Below are 22,890 nucleotides of genomic sequence, written 5' to 3' on the forward strand. Positions count from 1 at the left end.
TTGTGTTCATGCCTTCACGGACTGTGATACTGTGGAGATCAGAACTGAACTTGTGTTAGGTAAAGAAATCCCCGACTGTGTTTCTGAATTGATGTTTCATGTCAGGAGAGTAACACACTGTCTGTGTGTGTGTTGGTAAAGACTAGCGTGACTCGTGACTGCGTCTCAGCACAATGGTGCACATCCGGCTGCAGGGCTGCGAGCAAAGCAGATTTGGTGGCTGGTAAATCCAGATGTGGGGCAAGATTAGGATTAGGAAGTTTATTTTACAACTCCAGGGGTCTGCATGTGGCTGTTCAGGTTGCTCGTCAGGTCACACGAGCATTAAAACTTCATTCTGACCTAATTTCTGCCACTTGTAATCTTGAGCTTTAGGCTTACGCCTCTACAACTCACAGTAAATCAGGCTGGACGATAACGTCGAGAGCATGTTTGAAATGAAAAATGGAAATGCAGGTTCGTATCATTACGACCTTGTGAAAGAATTGGAAACGTAAACCTGTGACTTGCTCATTAACAGCTCGTTAATCTTTATAAACAGATTCCATGAATGAATATGTGTCTCTGGTTCAATTCTGCTGAAGGACTAATGTGTGCGTCTGCCTCTGCCGTTAAATATCTTAACAAATCGACAACTGGAGCGAAAGACTTTTAAAGAAATGAAAACCACAAGCAGACGGAGGGAAAACTAACTGACAGTGCTTTAAAAAACAGAGAAGATTGAAGTGGAATTATTATTTCCTGAAATACTAATATACAGTAACTGTAGTTCTCAAACTTCCAGGTTATATTGACCTTTGTGCCGGGTCGTCCTGACAGCAGCTGAATGACAGCTCTGCTCAGGAGATCACTAATCGTACAGAACCAGTCAGGGAACAGGAGCTTTAACCCAGATCTGCCAACAGCCCGTCCCACGTGAGCACGATGGAAATAGAAATCGTTCTAGGTCGCACTTTAATAACTGCAGAACCAACTCCATGATTTGTACGTATCTATGTGTGTGAGTGTGTGTGCCAGCGATTTTCTTTCCATTAAGGTGATTGAAACTGTCTGAGGAGAAAGAGACGGTTCGACATCGTCTGGAATCGATCAGGAGCTGGAGGCCGAGGAGGGAGGAGCAGAAATATGGATTTTAATTAATCGATTTTATCTGTAGTCAGAAAAGTCAGAGTAAAAGAAAATGAACGCACGACCTTTTTAAAGAAAACAGTGTCACATGGTCTCAGTACTGTGTGTGTCTGTGTGTGTTTCACAACTTGTGGGGACTTAACCATGATGTCAATACATTTAGGGTTCAGTTTAGGTTTAAGTTGACGTTAAGGTTAAGGTTAGCGGCAGGTTTAGATTATTATCAGGACAAGGGGTAGGTTTAGTAGTTCTTATTCTCAAGGTTACAGTAAATCTCTGGAAAATGATTGCAGGTCAATGAAGTCATGGAAACGCCATTGTGTGTGTGTGTGTGTGTGAGAAAGAGGTTATGAGTGTGTGTGTGTGTGTCCTCACTATTAAAGGAAAACAACTTCCCTGACTTGTTCTAAAAACAAGGTCAGAGACCTCCTGTAAGAGCACTTCATTATAAACCTAACCTCCATCAGCGCACACACACACACACACACACACACACACACACACACACACACACACACACACACACACACACACACACACAGAGGACACCGTGCATCGATCTCGTGGTCTATTCTGCAATAAGATGTATGTCTTTGCTCTGAGGAGGAAATCGAGGCCTTGTTGAAGTGATTTCTCATCACCGTGCTCGTCCTTCACTGACACTTATGAGGTCACGGCAGGAAAAACACATTAACAGTTACAACACAACAGGAACGAGGGCGGGATGCAGTGAAACGAGGCCCCATGTTCCGTGGGTCATGCCTCCCCCATAAAATTTGCTTTATAGTAATTCTGATGACAGACAAACTGCAATGAAAACCTAATCTTGCTGACGGAGGTAATGATCCTAAAACAACTATAAATTCCCCTCAAACCCAGACGTTCACAATCATTTCAAGGACAGTACTGTTTTCTTTCTCTGAAGTAAAGTGCTTCTGTTCTGCAGCCGAACTCAGTATGTGTTTGTGTTTGGTTCTCCCACAGTGGACACAGAGGGCAGGAAGTTGAAGGGAACCATCCAGAGGAGCACGGAGACAGGTCTGGCTGTCGAGATGCCGAGTCGGACGGTCCGTCAGGCCAGTCACGAGTCCATAGAGGACAGCATGAACAGCTACGGCTCCGAGGGCAAGTGAGTAAACAAAATCCACACGAACACAACTTTGATTCCAACTAAATCTGGTTCCGACTGGTTCCGGCCTTGGCAACAAAAAAAGCTGCTCTACTGTTGTTTTGTGCTTTTTTTTTTTAAAAAGATAAAAACAGCGGTTCTGGCTCCAGAATCTAAAAGTACCAGTACTGGAAACAAAACTACCGTATGTCCAGCGGGACCTCATGAGTGGTCACGTGATATGTGTTTTTAATCATGTTTGTGTGGACAGGGACTCAAATAGATACAGAGCCAGTTTGTGAGGACAGAAATTGTCTTAGTTTGTTTTCCAACGTAAATAAATTGTGTGTAATTGTAAAATGACAGAAAGCGTTTCGGTGCAGAATCGATCTGCAGGATTGTTTAGTATCGATGAAGGTTTTTCTCTCTGAAACTGCCCTCGAGCTTTTCATTTCCATTTAATTTGCATCACCGAGACGTAAATGGCCCCTGCCTGTTTGTTTCTGTCGTCTAAAAGAAGCAGTCAGCAGGGGTTCGGATTATGGTTGACACACACACACACACACGAGCGCGCACACACACACACACACACGGCCACATGCAGATCAGTGCCAACCTGGCGACCAGCTTGAATTCCTGCAGTTGCGTAACAAGACACGGCCGACGGACAGAGCGATGGGGGCTGGGAGGAGCGTTCAAAGACAAACAGTGACGGGAGGAAAACAAGAGGAGAGGTGGAAACTCAGAGAGGGTGATTGCATCATCGAATGCGTCTGCATGAATATTAATAGTCCGTTTATTTTGGGAAAAATGCAAATATTCCGTTATGCTGTGAGAAAATCTGGTTGAGTTTGTTTCCCAAATAATGGTGAACATGGCAGCGAAGAGTGATGTGATCTCAAGCAGGAACTATACATCCTGTGTAGTGAGGTGAGATACCCAGGATTACCTTCTGATGTCCGGCTTGACTCAACCTAACAAACCTGAAGTTATCCCGATAACCGGGAACCCTGCTCCGTGCTACAGGCCCCGGTTGTCGAAGTCTAGTGGTGTGGAAATAAGTTATATAAAGATTCAATCACTTTTCATTAAGATTCATTTTTAGAAAGTCCAAAAAATAATGAAGAGGCATCAGAACGACAGATACGAGGAGACGTAAGGATGAAGAATAATAATCTGCGTTTTCTCTCGGAGAATATTAGGAGGCCGGCATCTTTGAATCCCTTTCAATCCTCATAAAATCATAACGATTATTTTCTGCAAGTAAACGTCTGCTTGTGTGTACGCTCCTCCTGACGTCATGGAGGGAAACTAGTGAAATGAAAGCACAGCCGCAGCTCCTCGTCCGTCCACGTTTCCGTCAGCTGTTCGGCTCCGTGCACCGATTGAAAAGCTCCTAGCTGTGCCTGCTCGTGCACGAAGAAGCACTTTGTTAACGAAAACCATCCAATCACACTTATGAACTTATTGATTCATGGCCGGTGTGTGTGTGTGTGTGTGTGTGTGTGTGTGTGTGTGTGTGCTGATGGGGGTGATTAATTAAGCTTTTAGCCGCCATGTTGGAACTTAATGACTCAAAACTGCCTATTGTTCAGTTTCATTCTCTCAGTAATCATGAGATGTAAAATCATGACTTGTCTTCTCGCTGTTTCTGGCAGCTTTGTTGGAATAACACACTCCTGCATTTATAAAACACCTGGAAACAGAAAACTGAACCGACAGAGTGACCGAGGCTGTCGAAGGCTCCTCCAGAGGTGAAGCAGAAGAGAGAGACGCATCAGAACCACAAAGTAAAACAGGAAGTTCAAAAACTAAACCAAAAGTTCCAAAAGTCCCAATTAAACACAAACAAAGAGACAGCAGAGTCTCACTGCTCGTTAACGTCGCCTTTACGAACAAAAAGACGTCCGTCCATTTCATCGATGTCACTGCCCTCATTTGTCCTTTACGTTGGCAGGGCCGATAAGAAAAACATCCACTAGAGGGCAGCGCTAGAGTTGAACTTTTCTGAGGTGGCCAGGCTGTAAACGGCCATGGTCCAAAATACCAACTCGAAAAAGTCTCTCCTCCAAAAGTTCTGCCATTGTTGACATTTGTTTCTCGTGTCCTGTGGTCGTATCACTTGAACTGTTGGCTACTCTGCCCCCCCCCCCCCATGATTTCAGGCGGTACCGCTCCGTTTCGTCTGTTTCATCCGACGTTTTCAAAAAGATGATCACGATTACAGACAGAAGGCTCCGTCCGCTTGCGTATCTAACGTTGAGCATAAATTAACCTTTATGGAAGCAGATCTGATGAACTGATGACGACTTGCCTTGTGTTGGTTGCAGATATTTTAACCCGGCTCAGTTTTAAATACCGAAGCATGCTAATAAATCAACTCTCGCAAAGCTGACATTTATTTTTCATAGGTCCCGATCATCCGAACATCACAACCTCTCCATCGTTGCCTCCAAAGTTTCTCCCTTACATTCATTTTGCAAAAACTTGATCATCTGTGATTATAAAAAGGTTTTGTCTTTCGGAGCTGCAGCGCATCAGGAAAATAATCACCGACAGTGAATAATGTATTTATCCCGGGTGTGACCGGCCTCCAGCACAGTTTACATCCAGCATCATATTTCTGGGAAACAGCAGCATAATCCCCAGATGTGCTTCACACACCAACACTATAATCTAAAGCTCAGGATTTTATCACCCAGTAATACCCACTCCTCGGCTAATGTCGCCTGATTTATCGCATGTCACCGCTCTTTGCCTCCACACACACACACACACAAAGGTTTTTTATCTTATTGCAATTTCTCTGGATCTAAAATGTAAATGTAGTAATTGCGTGTACTAGTAAACACGTGCGCATAACAATACGAACTTGCAACACACTGTTTGACCCAACCCATTGGTTTGTGCGCCGCCAAGTTTATACTCACTTTATAAATCAGGTGAGAAGAGGAGTCACGTACTCAGAGACTTCTATAGTAACTGACTTCTAAAACCAGTGGAGTCGCCCACTGCTGGTCATTTGAGAGAATACAGGTGTCGGGCACTTCACTTCACTTTCTACGTGATCGCATGAAAACACAAAACCTAACAGATAATACGATGTTTAACGAGACTTCAGCAGAGTGAGGGAATATGAATTATTTAAAATGACCTGTGATCATTTAATGTTTGCTGATATCTGCTTGAGTGACTAATGTTTGCTAAGTGATATTTTGTGTTAATCACACAGGACGGAGCCGCCTGATCTCCTCTGAGCCGCTCATTCTGACGTTCGTATTAAATGTCGGCCCGTGAGACATTGTTTTCTGGAACAATCCAGTAAATATTTTAACGCCCTTTTTCCCGTCATGTAATATTGAAGACAAAGGCTTTGGATGAATTTAGGTTTATCGTCATGGTGAAGGAACTGTTGAGTTTAAGAAAATTACGATACACCTGTTTTCTTAAATGTGCAGCACTCGAATCAGAGCAACGTAAAACCCCAAACGTGAAATGAAAGTGGGAACGAGGCGGAGAAAGACAAGGGTTAAATAGAGGGAGAAGAAAAGACACAGAGATTCTCGTGAGGAAAAAAGTCACCAGAGGACGAGAGAAAGAGGAAAAATGAGAGATTGAGGAGAACACGGGAGAGAAAGTGCGAGGAGGACATGACTCACTGATCTGCTCCGGGTCTTTTCTGCTCACCCCGACCACACGATCAATCACGTGAAGCTACTCGGATAAAATACTGAACAAATACACCAGAGTAACATTTATACATTTCAGTAGTTCTGGGACGTCAGCGTGGCCGGACAAGTGTCAGGATAAGGTGCCGCCATCTTGGAATTCTGACGCCATTTGGAGCCGGAGTTTGCTGCGTTGCAACTTGGTGACACCGCGATCGCCATGACGATAATAAATAAACAGTATATTAAAGTATTTAAAATATAAAGGGCTCATTCTAGGTGAGAGAAAACAACAATTTGTGCAATTTAGATGAAACACACTCATTTTTAATTTTTTCTGTTCAGCTAAATCTTACAAACTGATGATCACACATAAACAGATACTGGTCACTCGTCCCTGGTCAGATGCATGATGGGAATCAGAGAGTGATGCTACACTCCAGCATCATCACATATAAAGGAGGATATGTCCTTTAACTGTTGTGAAACACACACACACATGCGTGCACACAGAGTTGTCGTGAACCTGGCAGTCTGCCACCAAAGCACTCTGAGCAGATTCCTATGCACACACACAAACACAAACACGCAAACAAACAAACACACACACACAATAACCTGCAAAATCAAACAGACACAAAAACACACAAGACTAGGAAACACAAACACATGCAAAGACACACAACTTCACACAAACAGACACAAACTAAGCACACGGCTGCGTCAGAGTTTAGTTAACCTCAGTCTCTTTGTCTTTTCTGTTCTTCTTGTTTCTTCCTGACTTCTTTCATTTCTCTGTCGTCGTCCTCTGTCTCTGAGTCACTGTCTCTGTCTGACTGCAGAACAACGAGACCTGCGTGTCCCGGTCGTCTCTAACTCTCTGTCTCTTTGTCTCTGCAGTCTGAACTACAGCGGCATGTGTCTGGCATCTGATGCCCAGTTCAGTGACTTCCTGGACGGGATGGGACCCGCCCAGTTCGTCGGGCGACAGACGCTGGCGACGACCTCCATGGGTGAGAGAGGACGTCCCTTTTTCTTTCCTTGACAGAGAGAAGCTTTAAGCTCAAATCCTGCGGTCAGTGAACATGGGGGTGTATCCCGCCTGTCGCTAATATCAGCTTGGATTGGCAGCAACTCCCCCTGTGACCCTGGAGGATAAACGATGTTGATTAAAGATGGAAAGTTTACAGAAAACCACAATGTTGGAACTTTGTCCAAAAAAATACTCTCACACAGATGTTCATCAATGCAACGATGCAAATTAAACGTTGGAGTTTCCAACAGAAACAGATTTCACGTATTAACAGAGTAAACAGATGTGCTGTCACCTCAAGTGCTCGTGTGGAGCCGTGAGATAAATGCTTTATTGATCCAGAGGGAAATTCAGGGATCTGCTGAAGCTGTGATGACACATTGTCGGGACTCTGCGTCAAAGTTTAGACGCCGGAGGTTGAGGTTTTTATAGAAGCGGCTTGTTCACGGATTTGCTGCTTTGGACCGGATGCAGCCAAAACGTGAAGTCATCGAGAATGTGATTGTGATCGTGATCGATGGAGCCACTTACGTCGATGAGTCCGAGCCCCGGCAGCCGCAGAGCGCCGGCCGCCTGTTTTTTCAAAATGTGTTGATATTGAATGTGTCACATGTCTGAACGCACCAAACGCACCGCTGCACTTCCCGAGCAACACGCCGGCCAAGTCTGAAGCAGATTCTACGATTAGTTCCTGGGAAAAGAAAATTGCAAACATAAGCCGGTTTTCATACATGAACTCCAGAAACATCCTTCGGAACCCCGTCCAGTCAAATGCAGATATGATATTCAGATTCAGGTTCAAGGGACTTTTACGATGCACAGGGTCTGACAGTAAAAAACAGAAGGCCTGTCTGGTCCGGGCAGGGATCGACGACGGATTCTTGCCTTTTCTTATTCATCTCTGTAAATTATCAAGTTCTGTGGATCAACACCTGCAGCTACGTTAAAAGTTCCTCCTCGTCGCCTCCTGCATTTATTCATTTCCATGTTATATATACTGGATGTATGCAGCAGTGATTTACTGTAAGTGGGTCAGGTTCCTCTCTGGCAGTCGGACTCTGTCCTTGGCCCGACAACAGTGACACTGACTGGACCAGCTCCGCTCCAAACCTGCTGTCCAGTCCAGCGTTACATAATGTCACAGAACCCAGAATAACTTGGCCGTCATCTGCGCTCCGTCACTTTCAAACGAATGCATTTGTCATTTTGGGAACATTTTGCTGAAACTGTGACTTTCAGTGGGCGGAATGAAGAAAAGTTTGGTTTCACAATGATCCATTGATGCCAGGGACAAGTTAGCTCTAACACTTCATTACTGAAGCGTCGAGCAGACACACACAGAGCAATGTTCATTTAGTCGAGGTGCAGCTCCACTTATTTCTTGGTCTCCACCAACTCGTGAGAAAAAGTTCACCTGCTCTTGAAGACGGTGGCGGTGCAGTCAAATCAAAAAGAGATTATTGTTTGATGTCGCTCAGGGAGATTCATGTGTTTACTGCACCGATGGATAAGAAAATCAATTAAATCTGGATTTCCTCAAAATGGAGCAACGTTTCTTTTCTAACATAAATAAAGTGATGAAAACTAAATATTTTTGTCACTACACTGATACAACATCATCCAAAAGGCATTCGGTTGAACTGAAACACACACTTACCTCCTCTTTACCCGTGTTTTCATCCGTCCAGGTGACGTCGAGATCGGGCTGATGGAGAGGAACGGCGGTCTGGAGGTGGAGGTCGTCCAGGCCAGAGGACTCACCATGAAACCAGGCTCCAAGGGACCTCCCGGTGAGTCTGGACCACAAGGGTCAAAGTGTGTCTTTCCCTGAAAAACGCTGCTTTGCTGCTGTTTATTAAACAACCGTGTCTTTGAAAATGGAGGTTTCCACAAAGTAATCGTTTATATTTATTTATTATGAACTACACGTTCTTCTGTTACTGCTGGAGTCGAACACGCAGCACGTCGTCTTTAAGTGTCGACACATCGTCAAACTATTTTATATGAAGATAATAAAAGTGTTTTTAATTATTATTATCGATATCATCATATCAAGACATTTGTCTGAGAAATGATCATAATTAATTCTGCAGTTATTGAGTTGTGACCAAATCCAGTTTGAAACTCTGTATAACTATTCTGTCGATAAATATAGAATATATTCTTTTTATCAATGTAGTAATAATTCTGATATTAAAACCAGCATTAATCAAATTAAAAACACGATTAAACCGCAGTGTCATTACAAATGTAGTTAATGCAAGACAACGGATCAAATAAAGCAATAAAACAGACAAACGCCTGTTAAAAGTATAAAATAATAATAATAAATAATGTGTGTGTTTGTCAGTATCTCTTTAAACAGACTTTCTTTGTTGTGCTGCTGTTTCTACATTTCTTTATTCTACTGTATTTGTGATTGTGTAACAGCCACAGCTAAAAAACTCAGATTGTAACTCCCTCTGCGGTTGCATAATATAAAAACCATCCATTGATCCTAATTGCATAAGAAAAAAACAACATCAGCAAAACAACTATATCTGATAAAAAAAAGTATGTGAGAGAGATTAAAAGATGTGAGATGAAAGAAAAGACACGATAAAAACAAAAGAGGAAGAAAAGAAAAACTACAGGTAACACGAAGACTACGAAGAACCTTGATCCAGATTTTAACGTGTGTGTTTAATCTTTAATCTTCTTATGCAACGTGCAGGACAAAGAGCTTCGGAGTGTGAGTGTGTGTGTGTGTGTGTACTGTACTATAATTAGTAAGCTGTAATTTCTTCTTCACAGCTATTTAATGAGTGCGTGGATCAGAAACAGTGAAAATCAAAAACACTCAGACTGACAGCTGATCAAACAACAGCATGGAAAAATGAAGCAGCAGTAATTTATTGCAGGTTAATAAAAAGCGTTTGAAGAGAAGCTATCGTCTCCTCGAGGTGCAGAATCCGGAGCCTCGTGGGCAGACGTCTAGACTTCAGGGAAGCTGATGATTGGTTCTTTTGATTCATTTCCTCAAACTTCTGATTTCCACTTTCCTCTGTGAGACATTTCAGAATTTAGGTTTCTGCAGCCAACGTTTCCATTCGTCAATTGATAGAATAAACAAAGTATCACAGAACATTTTTGCTTTCGCCCACGATTGGTCGACATGCGGTATTGTAATGGCTTATTTGGAGCCCAGATCTGGCAAACAGGAGGCGACCGACCAAGTGGCGTAATTCTACGTGGTGTGAGGGCTGGATACAGAATGTGTGGGATTTTTGGCCAAAGCCATTTTGCTTCAGAATTTCCGGGAGAAGTTTCAACCCTGAATCTCGTGCAGCTGGTTTGAAAAGGAGCTGCAGAGTCCTGAGCTGAACTTTTCCCTCATGTGTGGTTCCAGCGGCCTACATCAAAGTTTACCTCCTGGAGAACGGCAGCTGTGTGGCCAAGAAGAAGACCAAGTCTGTGAGGAAGAGTCTGGATCCTCTCTACAACCAGGTCCTGGTCTTCTCTGAGAGTCCACAGGGGAAAGTGGTGCAGGTGAGACACCAACACATGCAACACCACAGTTTCACAACACACAACACAAACACACCGACAGCTCCACAGTGAAGCTCTTTCTCTGTCAGCTGAGGCAAGGTTTGTTTCTCAAACCGAAATAAATGTTTCATAGAAGATGGAGATACGTTTGCTTTGTTCACCATCTTAGCTTGTGGTGGTAGCATGCTAACATTTGACTGCAGCCAAATATTCCTGATCGCCCCCTGGTGGCTGGCCTGACTCGCGATTGGTCGAGTGCGTGTATCAGCGTATCGGTAATGGCTTAATTTTCTGTGCAGTTTGAGGAGGCTGAGATGTGTCGTCCATCTTTATTCACAGTCTTTGTTTTGATCGTTTACCCGTCGTTACCTGATCTCAAACCAACGCCTCCGGATCCTCACTGTGAAAAGATTCCACCGGGATCCTGCGTCTCCTCCTGACGGCAGAACGCAGCTGGAGAGTTTAACATTCACAGTGAGGATCTGACCCGAGGGACCGACAGACGGTTGGAGCTGATTTTCAGACTTCGGCTGCTCTCACGATCTGAAATGTCACAAAAGATGAAGATGATGATGATGATGGTGATGAGAGATTCTGAGCGTTCCCACTCCTCTCCTTCCTTTGACTACTTCATGTTCTTTACCTTTATTCTTTTTCCATTTATTCTCTTTTCCTTTCTTTCAGCTGTGGTGTTATGTGAAATCAAAATGTGTATTTTAATCAACAATTGAAATGTGTTTTCTCTGCGTGCGTCTTCGGTCACACTGCTGTTTCATTTCCACCCGACACGTGTGTTTTAAGCTGTGTTTCCTGGTTGGGTGCAGCGTCCTCTGCCTCAGGCTGCTCCGCTGATCCTTTCTCTGTGTAATTAGCCACTAAACGCCTCCCTCTTAATTATCCGCTGTCTGTGTCGCTGTCCTCGGAGTTTCATCAAACTCATTCACGCTGCATAATGAAAATCGCTGAAATCAGCAGCGCTTTTCAATTTGTCACTTCCTGATTTTGCAGAGCCGAGCGTCGCCGAAGTCTTCAACACAGAAAGTTCATTCAAAATCTTTGCTTAACGCCGACACACGACACGTGGGGGAAACCAGGTTTTAATTCACTGCACGTGAGGCAGTTGACTACATGTTTGGCTCTTTTTCATCCTGAGATATTTGTTCTCGTCCAGTTTTGCATCCATTCTTTGCATCTTAGACACATCGTCAACACCCCCACTCGCAAACTGTGAATGTTTTGGCTGTATTCTCACACTACACCCAATAAAAAACGATAAATACCGCAGCAGATTAATAGCGACAGAGGTCGGACCTGTGGGTTTTTAAAGGCGTCAGTGAAAAAAGCCTTAAAAACAGCCTGAGGCCGCTCAGCTGCTGTTAGTGAGTAATTAGCTGCTAAACACCTCCTTTCTAATTATCAGCTGTCCGTCTCCTCTCCTCCGCTCTGCACTCCATCATTTCATTTCCTCTCCTTAATGTCAGACTGGATGAAATCTTTTATTTCATTGTTTTGTTTCCCACGTGTTTGGTCACGTGCACGTATAATGTATTTGCATAGAATACAGCCACTGTTGCAAAAAAGAAGATTTGAATTCAGGCAATAAAAGCACAATACAATAAAAGGAATAAACAAATCAAAGCTCATGTATTTTTGAGTTAATACTGTCAACAGAAATAAAAGTTTCTGTCAATCCTGCGAAATGTTGCAGATCTTGGTTTTAGTGCATTTCTATGAAAATGTGTCTCGTTTATCCAGCGAGAAGTTTCTGCTGTAGACGTGTCCTGTTATACCTTCACCAAACTGCTGCTCAAAGGTTGAATAATCACTGTCACTGTATCTAGAATATCATCGTACACTGTGACACCAAGAATCTTCTTCATAGAACAAAGTGACCTCGTCCAAACATATGCCAAAGTACTTTTGATCCTCTTACTAGAAATCACTCTCCATTCAAAGAACTGCTCATCCAGGCTGCCTCAACCTCGGTAGTTTTGCTCCAGGGTCAAGAGATTATTCATTTTGAGTAAATGTGCAAACAGCTCTCTGTAGCAACAGGGACTGGGATCGCATCGCAAAGATGGCTGCACCTGCACCTGCTCCAAACCAAAACACGGATGGGTCCAAGCATGATTCCTCCAGAAACACAGACCTGATGTGTGTGGGAGTATTTTACAGTGAAAGTGTCTTATCAGGGCATCACATCAGGTTTATCTACAGGAGGAACACACTTCTGTTCATCACAGTCACTTAGAACAGGTTTGTTTTAATGTTCCTTGCAGCCGCTATGGTAACATAATGCCGCCGCACCATCCTCCACGAAAAAAAAAAAAGGCTTAAACTGTTGTTAATCCTCGTGAAATTGTTTCTGTGTCATGTAAGAAGTTGTTTCTATGAACGATTCTCGAAAAACGCTGCAGCCAGCATCACCACCGACGCAGGGAAAACATCCATGTTTACGACGAGCGCTGCGCTATTATTGTGTGTTTTCCACAGATGTGCAAATGTGGTGCACTCTCTGGAGTGGCTGTCCGCTCTGTCTTTCCCTGAATCCATCACCTCTCTGTTCTCGCTTATCCTCACTTCAATGCATCATGCAGTTTTCAAAATACATCAGGTTTTGTCTTTCCGTCCGCAACTGCAGTATGTATTTTTAGATTTCTTCTAATTCCCAGAGAGTAGAACTGTATTTTTCATCTTCCACATTTAACACCCCACCAGTTCCTCACCCCTCTCTCTGGTAATAGTGGTGGGGGTCAGGGCCTTGTTCGGATTGAACTGAACAGACCGACAGAGAGAGAGAGAGAGAAAGATTCTCCCTCTTTATGGATGGAGGGAATAGATTGAAGCAGATTTGGCCTCTGAGTCTCTGTGGAAATCACAGATGCACACACAGACACACAACAACAAAGAAATTGGCATGCTGGCATGCATGGACACACAAGACCTCCATGTGAGAGGACACGCGCGGACTGATATTGATTATTTTGTCCACTGGTTGACAAGATGTGGGTCCGTCTCAGATCGAGCCCCGATGCTATCAGGGTGTCAGGAGACAGAGGACACCTGGCGTACAGACTCACACAGGTCTCCAGGTACACATGAGCATTATAACACACAAACACACACAATCCCTCTTCATTTACTCTCTGACATCTCTCTGCTCTGTGCTGCTCTAACGCAGAGATCCACTCCTGCTTCAGAACACACTCCACATTTAAGTCCTGTAAAGAATAGTTAGCAGACTGAGCTTTTAGATAATGTGATATTAATACAGGTGTAATGAAGGAATGTATTATGAACACTGCAGGTTTACTGCCTGGTGTATCTGTGTGACACGGAAAATGAACATTTGTCTTGGTACTTTCTCTCACAGGTGATTGTTTGGGGCAACTATGGACGAATGGACCGCAAATGCTTCATGGGTGTAGCTCGAATCCTGTTGGAGGAGCTGGACCTGAGCACGATGGTGATTGGCTGGTACAAGCTCTTCCCTACCTCCTCCATGGTGGACCCAACAATGGCGCCACTTATTCGCCACTCCTCCCAGATGTCCCTGGAGAGCACCATCGGGCCGTGCTGTGAGCGATCCTAAGACTCACGCAGAGAAATTCATTTTTGTTGTTGCGAGACGCTCTTGCTGTTTGGACACATTTTTATACAGCCTGTCGACCTGCGCCAGGGTCAACGAGGGGGAACTGCCCCTGGAGTGGGTTGGTGTTCAGTATCTTACACAAAGGCACTTCGACAAGTCCAACCACGCCAGGGAATCAATCACTCCCCTCCTCTGGAAATTATTTTACAAATCAGTAGGTAATTCTGGCTCTGACTGGAAATGCGCTGTATTTCTTTTGATATTGTATCAGACTGTTTTCCAGAGACTCGTGGGAGGCTCATTTCTTTTGTTGTTGCAACGGATCGCCCCTCAGACTTACCAGAACTTTTTGCTCTCCTCAGATCTCTTTGACGAAGAAACAAAAAAAAAGCTACTTAATGAGAATACTTCAAAGAGGGGCTCAGTTGCCGACATTGATCACATCCTATTGGGACCACGATACACTGCGGGCTCAGCTTCGCTTCAGCTACGCGCCTTCTTCACAGCTACCTTTGATTCTCACTCCCAGGACTGCTTGTTGTCTTTCGGTGTCCTCATTAAGGGGCTGGAGGGCCCCTGAGTGTTTTCTGTCCATCCACAAGTCTGGAAAAAAGCGGGAGACTGTCCTCAGATTGTTTGAGACACCTCAGCCTCCCAGTTTGCAGGAGCATGGGGTCGACAGGTTGTACGTGAATGCATCTGTGCGCAGCAGAACTACGGAAGACTTTCAGAGAAGAATTAGACTTATTTGTTGTAACCAAGCGAGACATCTTGGTTTCCAACACAATGACTTGAGCTGTTTTTCGTATTTTTTCTGTCAGACATTTGGCCCTCCGGTGTTCTGCTGGTTTTCTATCCTCCCAGTTTGTTAGCACTGTAGTAAAATGCTTTCTACCTGCACTGCCAGCTGTTAAATTGGTTCCTTGGTGGATCAATTCAGTTCAAAAAGCAAGTTCTGAGTTCCCAAAGACCATGTGCCATAATGATCGAAGGGCCTGTACGTTTTCATTGCAAACGATGAAGACAGCTGATTTTACTGATAACAGTTGTTTTTGGGGGGTTGGGCACTTTTAAAGGCTCATTTATACTCAACATTAGATATGGAAACAGTCTAAACAGAGCAGTACCACCAGAGAACACAAGGGGCAGTGTAGCAAGCAAGAGGACCATGGGATACGAGGATGGAATTTCAACAAAAAGCAGAATTTTCTGAGGAGAGCCTTTGCGAGTTACTTAGAAACTTCAGGCACAGGAGGAGATTGGATTGGAAGTTGGACAATAGTGAAGAGAAAGTGGACGAAAGAGCAAAGACCACTTTGCTCAAGCCCACAGTGACAGTTTCATTGTTTAAGAGGGATTCTTCTCTTTTCAAACATAAATGCAGCATAAATGAGCCTTAAGTCAAATCAGCCAGTGTTTCGTTTGGTAGGAATTAAAACAAACCCTGTGGAAGAAATTGTGACTCTGTTCAACCTGGTGGTTCGTCAAATGTATAATCTGATCGTCTCAACCACTTCAGCAGGTGATTCTGTTTGAGCCAATTCTGATTAATTGAAATGCTAAAATAACTATAAAAGCGTTTGTCTTCCCAGACAATTTATTTCACCCACAACCTTTTTTTTTTCTCACGTGCAAATTAACTGAAGCACAACGTGGAAACACTCCACAACAAATTCAAATATCTGGTGATTTAATAGATTATTTGATTAAAATTACAATTCAAAAGATCTTACCACAGATCTGTGAGACTGTCGTTTTACAATCTTACTAAAGAACCATCCAGGTTTAGATGGGCACTCAACTCCACTTGGTTGTGCAGGTTACTAGAAATGCAGGGGGCAGTATTCTACCCATAATGCAGCTCTGACGCAGGATGTCGCGGTTGTATCCGACAGCCTGGAGGATAGTGGCCTGGGGCTGAAAACTCGCTGTATATCCCAGTTCAACTGTAGTTTGAAACGCTTTTCAATTAGCTACAACTCTAGAAGTAGATTTTTAACATTCCTCCTCCCTCTTTCAAAAATAAAAAGGCTTTGGTTAACGATTATTTAAAAAAAAAAAAACAGGTGCTACTGTGCCAATCTCAACCAGCGAGTGTCTTCTTCTTCCCTCCTCTTCTTCACTTACCTAGCGGCATGTGCCATCACGAGGAAGGAACAGAAACAACCACGTGAGCGCAGTATTCAGAGCTGTGCGGGGAAGCAGCCCTTTCATTCTAAATTACAGCCCTAATCCACAGACGGCGAAGGCACATGGTGATTAACCGTGCTACGACTCAGAGCGGAGTGAGGGGAGAGAGAGGGAGGAAGAGGAAGCATGAAATGTTCTTTGCATCATCCGAACAAAGGATCTGTCTGGACCCATGTCAGGTTTCACCGATTTCAGAAACAAGGACACAAAAATAGGAATTTAAAGGGAACACAATGTGCACAACGTAGAGACATTTATAGTTTGTTGAATATCAGTATATATGTATTTCATTTGGGCACTTTACGATTCATTTATAATGAGTGAATTCTACGGTTGTTAGTGACCTTTGGAGTCAGCCAAAGTTAATCTATAAGGACTTAGTTGATTTATGTTAAAAACCCAGAGGGAGGGAAAGGATAGCATTGCTAGGTAACCGTAAGCTTGTAGCATTAGCTGTTAGCATCCGCATGACTGATAAAACGTCTTAGTAATTAGCAGACAAACCGATGAGGCTGAGCATGAGCTAAATGCTACACAGAGAGAGGAGAAACTTTTACCTGTACTTTGGGTTTAGAACCAATGGAAAACATAGATATGTAGCAATTTAAGTCAGATGTTTTACAACAGTGTCTGAATTTTCATTTTTTGGCTTATTTTCCTTTCACAGACATAAAGTGAAAGTTTGAACACGAGGTCGAAAAACAAGAAAGAAAGAAAAAAAAAAAGAGACAGATATTTTGCTAAGTAATTTTTGTGTTTTAACTTCGAGGCAATATTTCAGACGAAAAAGTCTCTCACGCTCATCAACTTGAAATCAAACCGTACAATTTGGAGTATTTGACTCTGTTTTGCCAGTAGCAGTGTTGCAGGGATATTAAATCTATTTCCAGACAAATTAGCAATAATCACCACAACATCCAGTCGTTGCTGTTTTTTAGTCGCTCTGTACAAACTGTGGAAAATGACAAGCCAGTGGTTTTCACTGCGGTGAGATTTGACGAGCGCAAATTAAGTTACGTGCTTTCGTCCAGGGGGAAAAGAAAAAGTCAGCAGCATCAAGATGATTTAAAGGAGACATGTGTCCATCGCTGCAGCTCCTCTTTTCAGCCTCTGTCTCAAACACTCGGTTTCTCTGTCTCTGTAAGGCCCGCCTCTTGATAAAGCCCAGTCTGCTCTGATTGGCCAGCCCGTCCACCCTGTTGTGATTGGTCAGCCTCTTTCAGCACGTGTACCTGATTTCGTCAGAGAAGCCACGAGGCAAATATTATGCAAATATAGTGAATCGTGACGTCACATCACAATTCTCCGGAAGTGTCGGCCGGACTTCTGACGAGCTGTTTCAGGAGCTTCAGTGTTTTTTCTGTGGAGGAGAGGAGCTCATTCACATCCGTCTCCTTTAAAACATCTTGAAAAATCCGATCATATGAAAACTGAAAACCACTTTTTTCAAAGTCTGTCATTTTACTGTGGCACATTCACGTCGTTATCTTTAACTCATTAACTCTTTAACTCAGCGCGTCGTGTAGTTTGAGGATCGCTGTAAAAAAAAAAAACACCGTTAGCTAAAAATGTAATTCCCTGTTTAAGCTGAAAATCTCAGATTTGAAAAATGCAGGATCGTTTTTCATCAAGTCAAATTAAATTTGAGAAGCATGGATTTTAATGTAATGACTGCCTGGTAGCTAGAACAAGAAGGTTTTTTAATAAAAGAGAATGAATTAAAAATGGTGATATTAGAAGAGTTGAATAACTGAAATATATTGGAAAAATCACTCAATGTCTTTGACTGTGACTTGAGGAATGTGTTGTTTTTTTTTGTCTGTGATCTTATGTGCCAAAATTCATCCGAGGGCTGAAATCCCAACTGAGGATTAATGAGAGAGGAACGTTTACACAAGTGGCATTCAATTCTCAATAACCCATAACACAGTGCATTCTGGGTGAAAGAATAGCGACTGTGGCGTAAACAGGAAGTTATATTGCATGATAATGAGCTAATTTTACTGCAGATGAAAGGGTTTTTGTGAATTAACAGTGGTAACCATCCCAGACGTTTCCCATCTACGGACATCTAACCTGCAGCAGCTGCCTTTATTACACGCGCAAAAGTATTTTATAAAAATGAAATACCATCTAAAGTACTTTCTTAACAGTTCCTCTCGGGGCGGAGCAGCATGGCAGCAGTAGTATGATCATGCACGCAGTGAGCGACGGGTCGTCTACGATGGTTACGTGTGCAGATGTTGGAACAGACGTGTACACGCCGACCCATCTTCTTCTCCGACTGTGTTACAGAGAGTTAATGAATGCCGACATCGTGTTACGCGTTAATGTTTGTTCACTAAAATTGATTGTGTCATTTTGTTCTTCAGCAGCTTCTTGTTCACTTGTCTGAGTTTGTTCGAGACGATGATTCGTAGCTTTGAAGGGAAACGATGATCGGCACCGAAATGTAAATGTTTCTGTTTGGTTTTGCATTGCCCCATGTTGTGATTGTATCCGCCACATGGATGTTAATTATTATTTCCACTTCTGTCAATTGTAATGTAAGTAGAGGCCTTAAACACACAGATATACATTTTGTCAGGGCTAAGGACTAAGAAATGTCACGTGAGAGTGAATCGAAAGCACGCAAAAAAAAAAAAAAGTTTTACAGTGTCACCGTTTCACCCCATCGCTAAAAGTAGTTCAAGTCATCGATGGAAACGTTTTACTCTGCGAATGTTCTTAATGAATTTCTGACACACAGGTTTTTCAACAGACTCTTTGGTGTGGGCTTAATTTAACCAACTGAGCAAAAAAAAAAAAAAAAGAAGGTTTTGCAGCTTAGATAGTCAAAGATTCTGATTCTATTTCTTAACAGACTTATTTTCTAAACTTAGAAAAATGATGCTATTGTTTTCTTTATTGATGTTTAAATGCTCATAATGGTCTCATGTGGTTTCAATCAAGTAGAGTGCAATGAAAAAAAAACATCCAGCCATCTCTAAGAATTGTAATGAAGATCTGTCGGAGTCTTTTTTTTTTTAACCCTTACAGGCTTTTAGGTCGTCATTCTGCAAAAACAGACATTTACACTCACTTTATAAGATACACATGTGTGTATATGTACATATATATATTTAGCTGGGAAAGTATTTCCCTAAAATGTTCCAATAACATTGCATGTGCACAACAACGTGGCTGTTGTAGCAAACAGATTCCAGTAAAAGACGGTGGAACCTTGCGCCCCTCATACATTATTCTTAGACTGTCTGTGCACAGCTCGTCTGTGCAGCAGCTTGTTACGACCCGTAGCAGAGCAAAGCAAAGGAGAATTTCTATAACGAGCAACAAACTGCAGGAGGAGGGTTGTGTTCGATGGATGCGTCAACAAATCACAGTAATTTCACACAGGAGACCGTTATTTATCACTGGTGTAAACAACAAACAATTGTTTCTGTTATCCGGGACTGTTCCTCAACGCATTTTCAATACTGCAACCATGACAACGGACGTCCCGTAATCTAAAGGAGCGAGATCTGTTCCTATACACCTGAACCTTATTACTGTTACCACGAGGACAGAGGTTCGTTGAGCCTGTCGATACTTCAGGAGACGTCCGACGGGTCGTATCAGGAGGAAGGAACGACCTTGGATATACGGTCACTCAGTTTGGAGGATGTTGGTCAATGTACGGTTGAATCAATAGATAAATACAAACGTGTTCAGGTTAAACACGGAAGCAAAACTAATCCAAAACAGCCATAACGATAAAAACATGAACAAACTGGATGTTCCAAAAATCTTTTCCAGTTCCATCAATGCTCTCTCTCAATGAACACGTCTCTCAGGCGTCCTGGTGCTTTTGCATTTTTGGGTCCAAACAGCACAAGCATTAGGTTCCACATGTGGCCGAGTGGAACAACTCAGGGTAGATTTGAGGAAAGCATCCATTCATTATCCGCTGCCTGTCTATCCAGCATGTTTCTGTGGTCAGTGGACCCCCGCAGAGCGAATGTCACTCGGCCTGTTTTTGCAGAAGATCAACCTAAAAGTTTTTTTTCCTGATAAGTGCGTAGGTTTTAATAATTAGGAGGAAAGCGTGCACTGTTTGTGTCCCTTTCCTTTAGCGCCACACATTTGTAGACACATATCATGTTCTCTCCTGGGGAGGAGGTGCAGGAGTGGGAGGATGAAAGAGAAGCTGCTGGATCCTCCGGTCCGCTGTGCTGTTTTTTTTCCCCTCGAAGAAACCCCAACTCTAATACAAGCTTCCCTCGCACGCCATCTGCTCCATCGTCTCATCCGAGGTGTTCCACATTAACGTGAGAGAACACTTTGTTAGGTTGGGTGACCCCAGTGGGAATCAAAGTGCCATGCAGTTCTGTAACTTGTGTTTCTCCACACCGCCCCCATACATTTACCCTTCACCTTTTGCTGTGAGTTCATATTTCAGTTTGGTGTCGACACTCGTTGGGCTCCAGAACAAATCCTCCTCGTGATTTCTCCTTCGATATAAAGCCATTTTATCTTCAGCATTCACAGCCTTAAAATCGACAACACTAAACCAACGTTTGAGGCCTTTTGAGGACACTTTGAAACACGTCATCTCCCCGAGGCCCCTCAGATTAAATGAAGGTTTTGGGATATGATCATTCATGGCCCTGTTTGTGCGGACAGGAATGTTTGAAAGCAAATGTTGTTATATAAAAATGAATCCAGATCATATTAAAACATCTACTCTCACCGACACCTGACATTTGGTTTGTCATGTTCAGTGTGAGCTGTTCGTTCAGATGACTTTGCTGCATCGGTTGATCGATTTCAAACTTCCATTGACAAGTAAACACTGTTCATCCCATCAGTGATTGTCCACAGAAACTACTGTTAACGCAGCATCAAGCAGCATCGTTCTCCATTTGTTGATCATGTTCTGCAGCCTCGAGGACCTGAATGTTATCAGAAGAGAAGCAAACTTGTGTAACTTTAAGTTTTACTCACCATTCTGTCAGTATATTTGCAGATTCTTTGGAAAAAACTGTTATATTGTTGAGTAAATGCACAATTTGGTGTATTGTTATTCTATTTCAGCTGTCAATAAAACGGTTAAATCCATCATTAGATGCTCGACTGTGAGTTTTTATTGTGTGTTTGTGGCGGTAACATCATTTGACTCATCTGAAGGAGACCCGTTAAAATAAGGGTATCGATACTGCGCAGACTATTCTGGCTTCATTTCTGGATAGTGGGAGGAAGTGGAGACATGTCGTCCATCTTTATTCACGTATTCTTCACACACCCCCACTGTTCATGTGCTTGACTCTACAATCAAGTGCATGGAATTCATTTCCGAGGACATGCATGGGTAGTTAAAGGCAAAGAACAGATCAAGGCGGCTGAACTGAAAAACCCTCCCCGAACAACCCACAGAACTCTGACGGGAACAGACGAGAACGGGAGGAAGAACAGAGCGAAGACACGGGGGAGGAGGAGGGAAGACACAATAATAAGAATGAGACGGGAGCCGGAGAGAGAAGCCGAGGAGAGGAGGGATTCATTTTGTCTGACAGCGAAGGACGAGCGAGTATGAAGCTTCGGCCTGTGCTGATGGAATACACTCCCTACACCCTCTTCCTCCACATTGCTTTCTGTTGTTCTCTCTCCTTTATTTCTCTTATAGTCTCTCGTTCTCTCCACATCACTCACAATATCTCTCTCCCTGCTTCTCTCTCTCTCTCTTTGGCAGACGTCAAGACTCCCTGGCGACCGAACTGATCTGTATTAATTTCTCTAACACACACACACACACACCTATCTTACCAACGGGGGGGGGGGGGGCGGCAGGCTTTACCGACCAAATTGTGTGAAGCTGAGGAGAGAATGTTTTCTAAGACATGTGACACACAGACGAATATTTCTGGAAATCGTTCCGTGACATCACTACGATCCTGTTTCTGTCATTTTTCCCTCAGTCACCAGGAGGTCGGGAGGTTGTGACACGTCCGGGACGTAAACAGGTGAGACGTGAACCACGAGCTGCATCACGAGTGCCGTAAAGATTCAAACAAGCAGACAAATGCTTCTGATTCTGATTCAGCTTTAACGTGTTTCAACCTCAGAATTACATCAAACAGACATTTTGACACTCTTCAATTTATTTCACATAATTTCAACATTGATTCACAACACAACCGACAGAGGTCTTCAGAATGTCGGCTCAGCAGTCCAGTGTTTATAAATGTCTAACGACTGGCAGGTCCACTGCTGGATGGATATAGAAGCATGTGCAGACTGACAGACGGATAAGTTACCACATCACACACTCACTCTCTCTCTCTCACACACACACACACACACACACACACGCTGCCCTAGTGTGACTTACATGCACAAAGACACAGAGACACATTCACACAGTAAAATTGGATGGAGCAGCGAGGGGCCTTCAGATGGTGCAAATGCAAATGGAGACAAACTGTAAATCATTTAGTCCACGGGGGAAATTATAATTCTAACAACAGCGTGTTTCCCTGCAGTAAAAAACTGACACCACAGAGGACGAGACAGACGCTTCTCGTCTTTGTGTTGTCATGTGGTATTTTCAGGTAATTAGATTTGTACATAAGGAGGAAATATAGATATAGCACCGGGCTACTCCGCC

General features: G+C 43.2%; 1 protein-coding gene across 1 annotated transcript in view; it reads left to right on the forward strand.

Annotated features, from left to right (window-relative positions):
* Positions 1-14,447, forward strand: part of rims4 (regulating synaptic membrane exocytosis 4) — a 28,667-nt gene extending 14,220 nt beyond the window's left edge. The window contains exons 2-6 of the mRNA XM_069516157.1: positions 2,113-2,257; positions 6,805-6,917; positions 8,626-8,727; positions 10,326-10,465; positions 13,839-14,447. Coding sequence (XP_069372258.1) covers positions 2,113-2,257; positions 6,805-6,917; positions 8,626-8,727; positions 10,326-10,465; positions 13,839-14,057 — 719 coding nt within the window. The 3' untranslated portion in view covers positions 14,058-14,447. The remainder of the gene's footprint in view (positions 1-2,112; positions 2,258-6,804; positions 6,918-8,625; positions 8,728-10,325; positions 10,466-13,838) is intronic.
* Positions 14,448-22,890: the final 8,443 nt, after the last annotated feature.

This window comes from Paralichthys olivaceus, chromosome 2 (genome assembly GCF_024713975.1).
Source record: "Paralichthys olivaceus isolate ysfri-2021 chromosome 2, ASM2471397v2, whole genome shotgun sequence".
NCBI classification, from domain to species: domain Eukaryota; kingdom Metazoa; phylum Chordata; class Actinopteri; order Pleuronectiformes; family Paralichthyidae; genus Paralichthys; species Paralichthys olivaceus.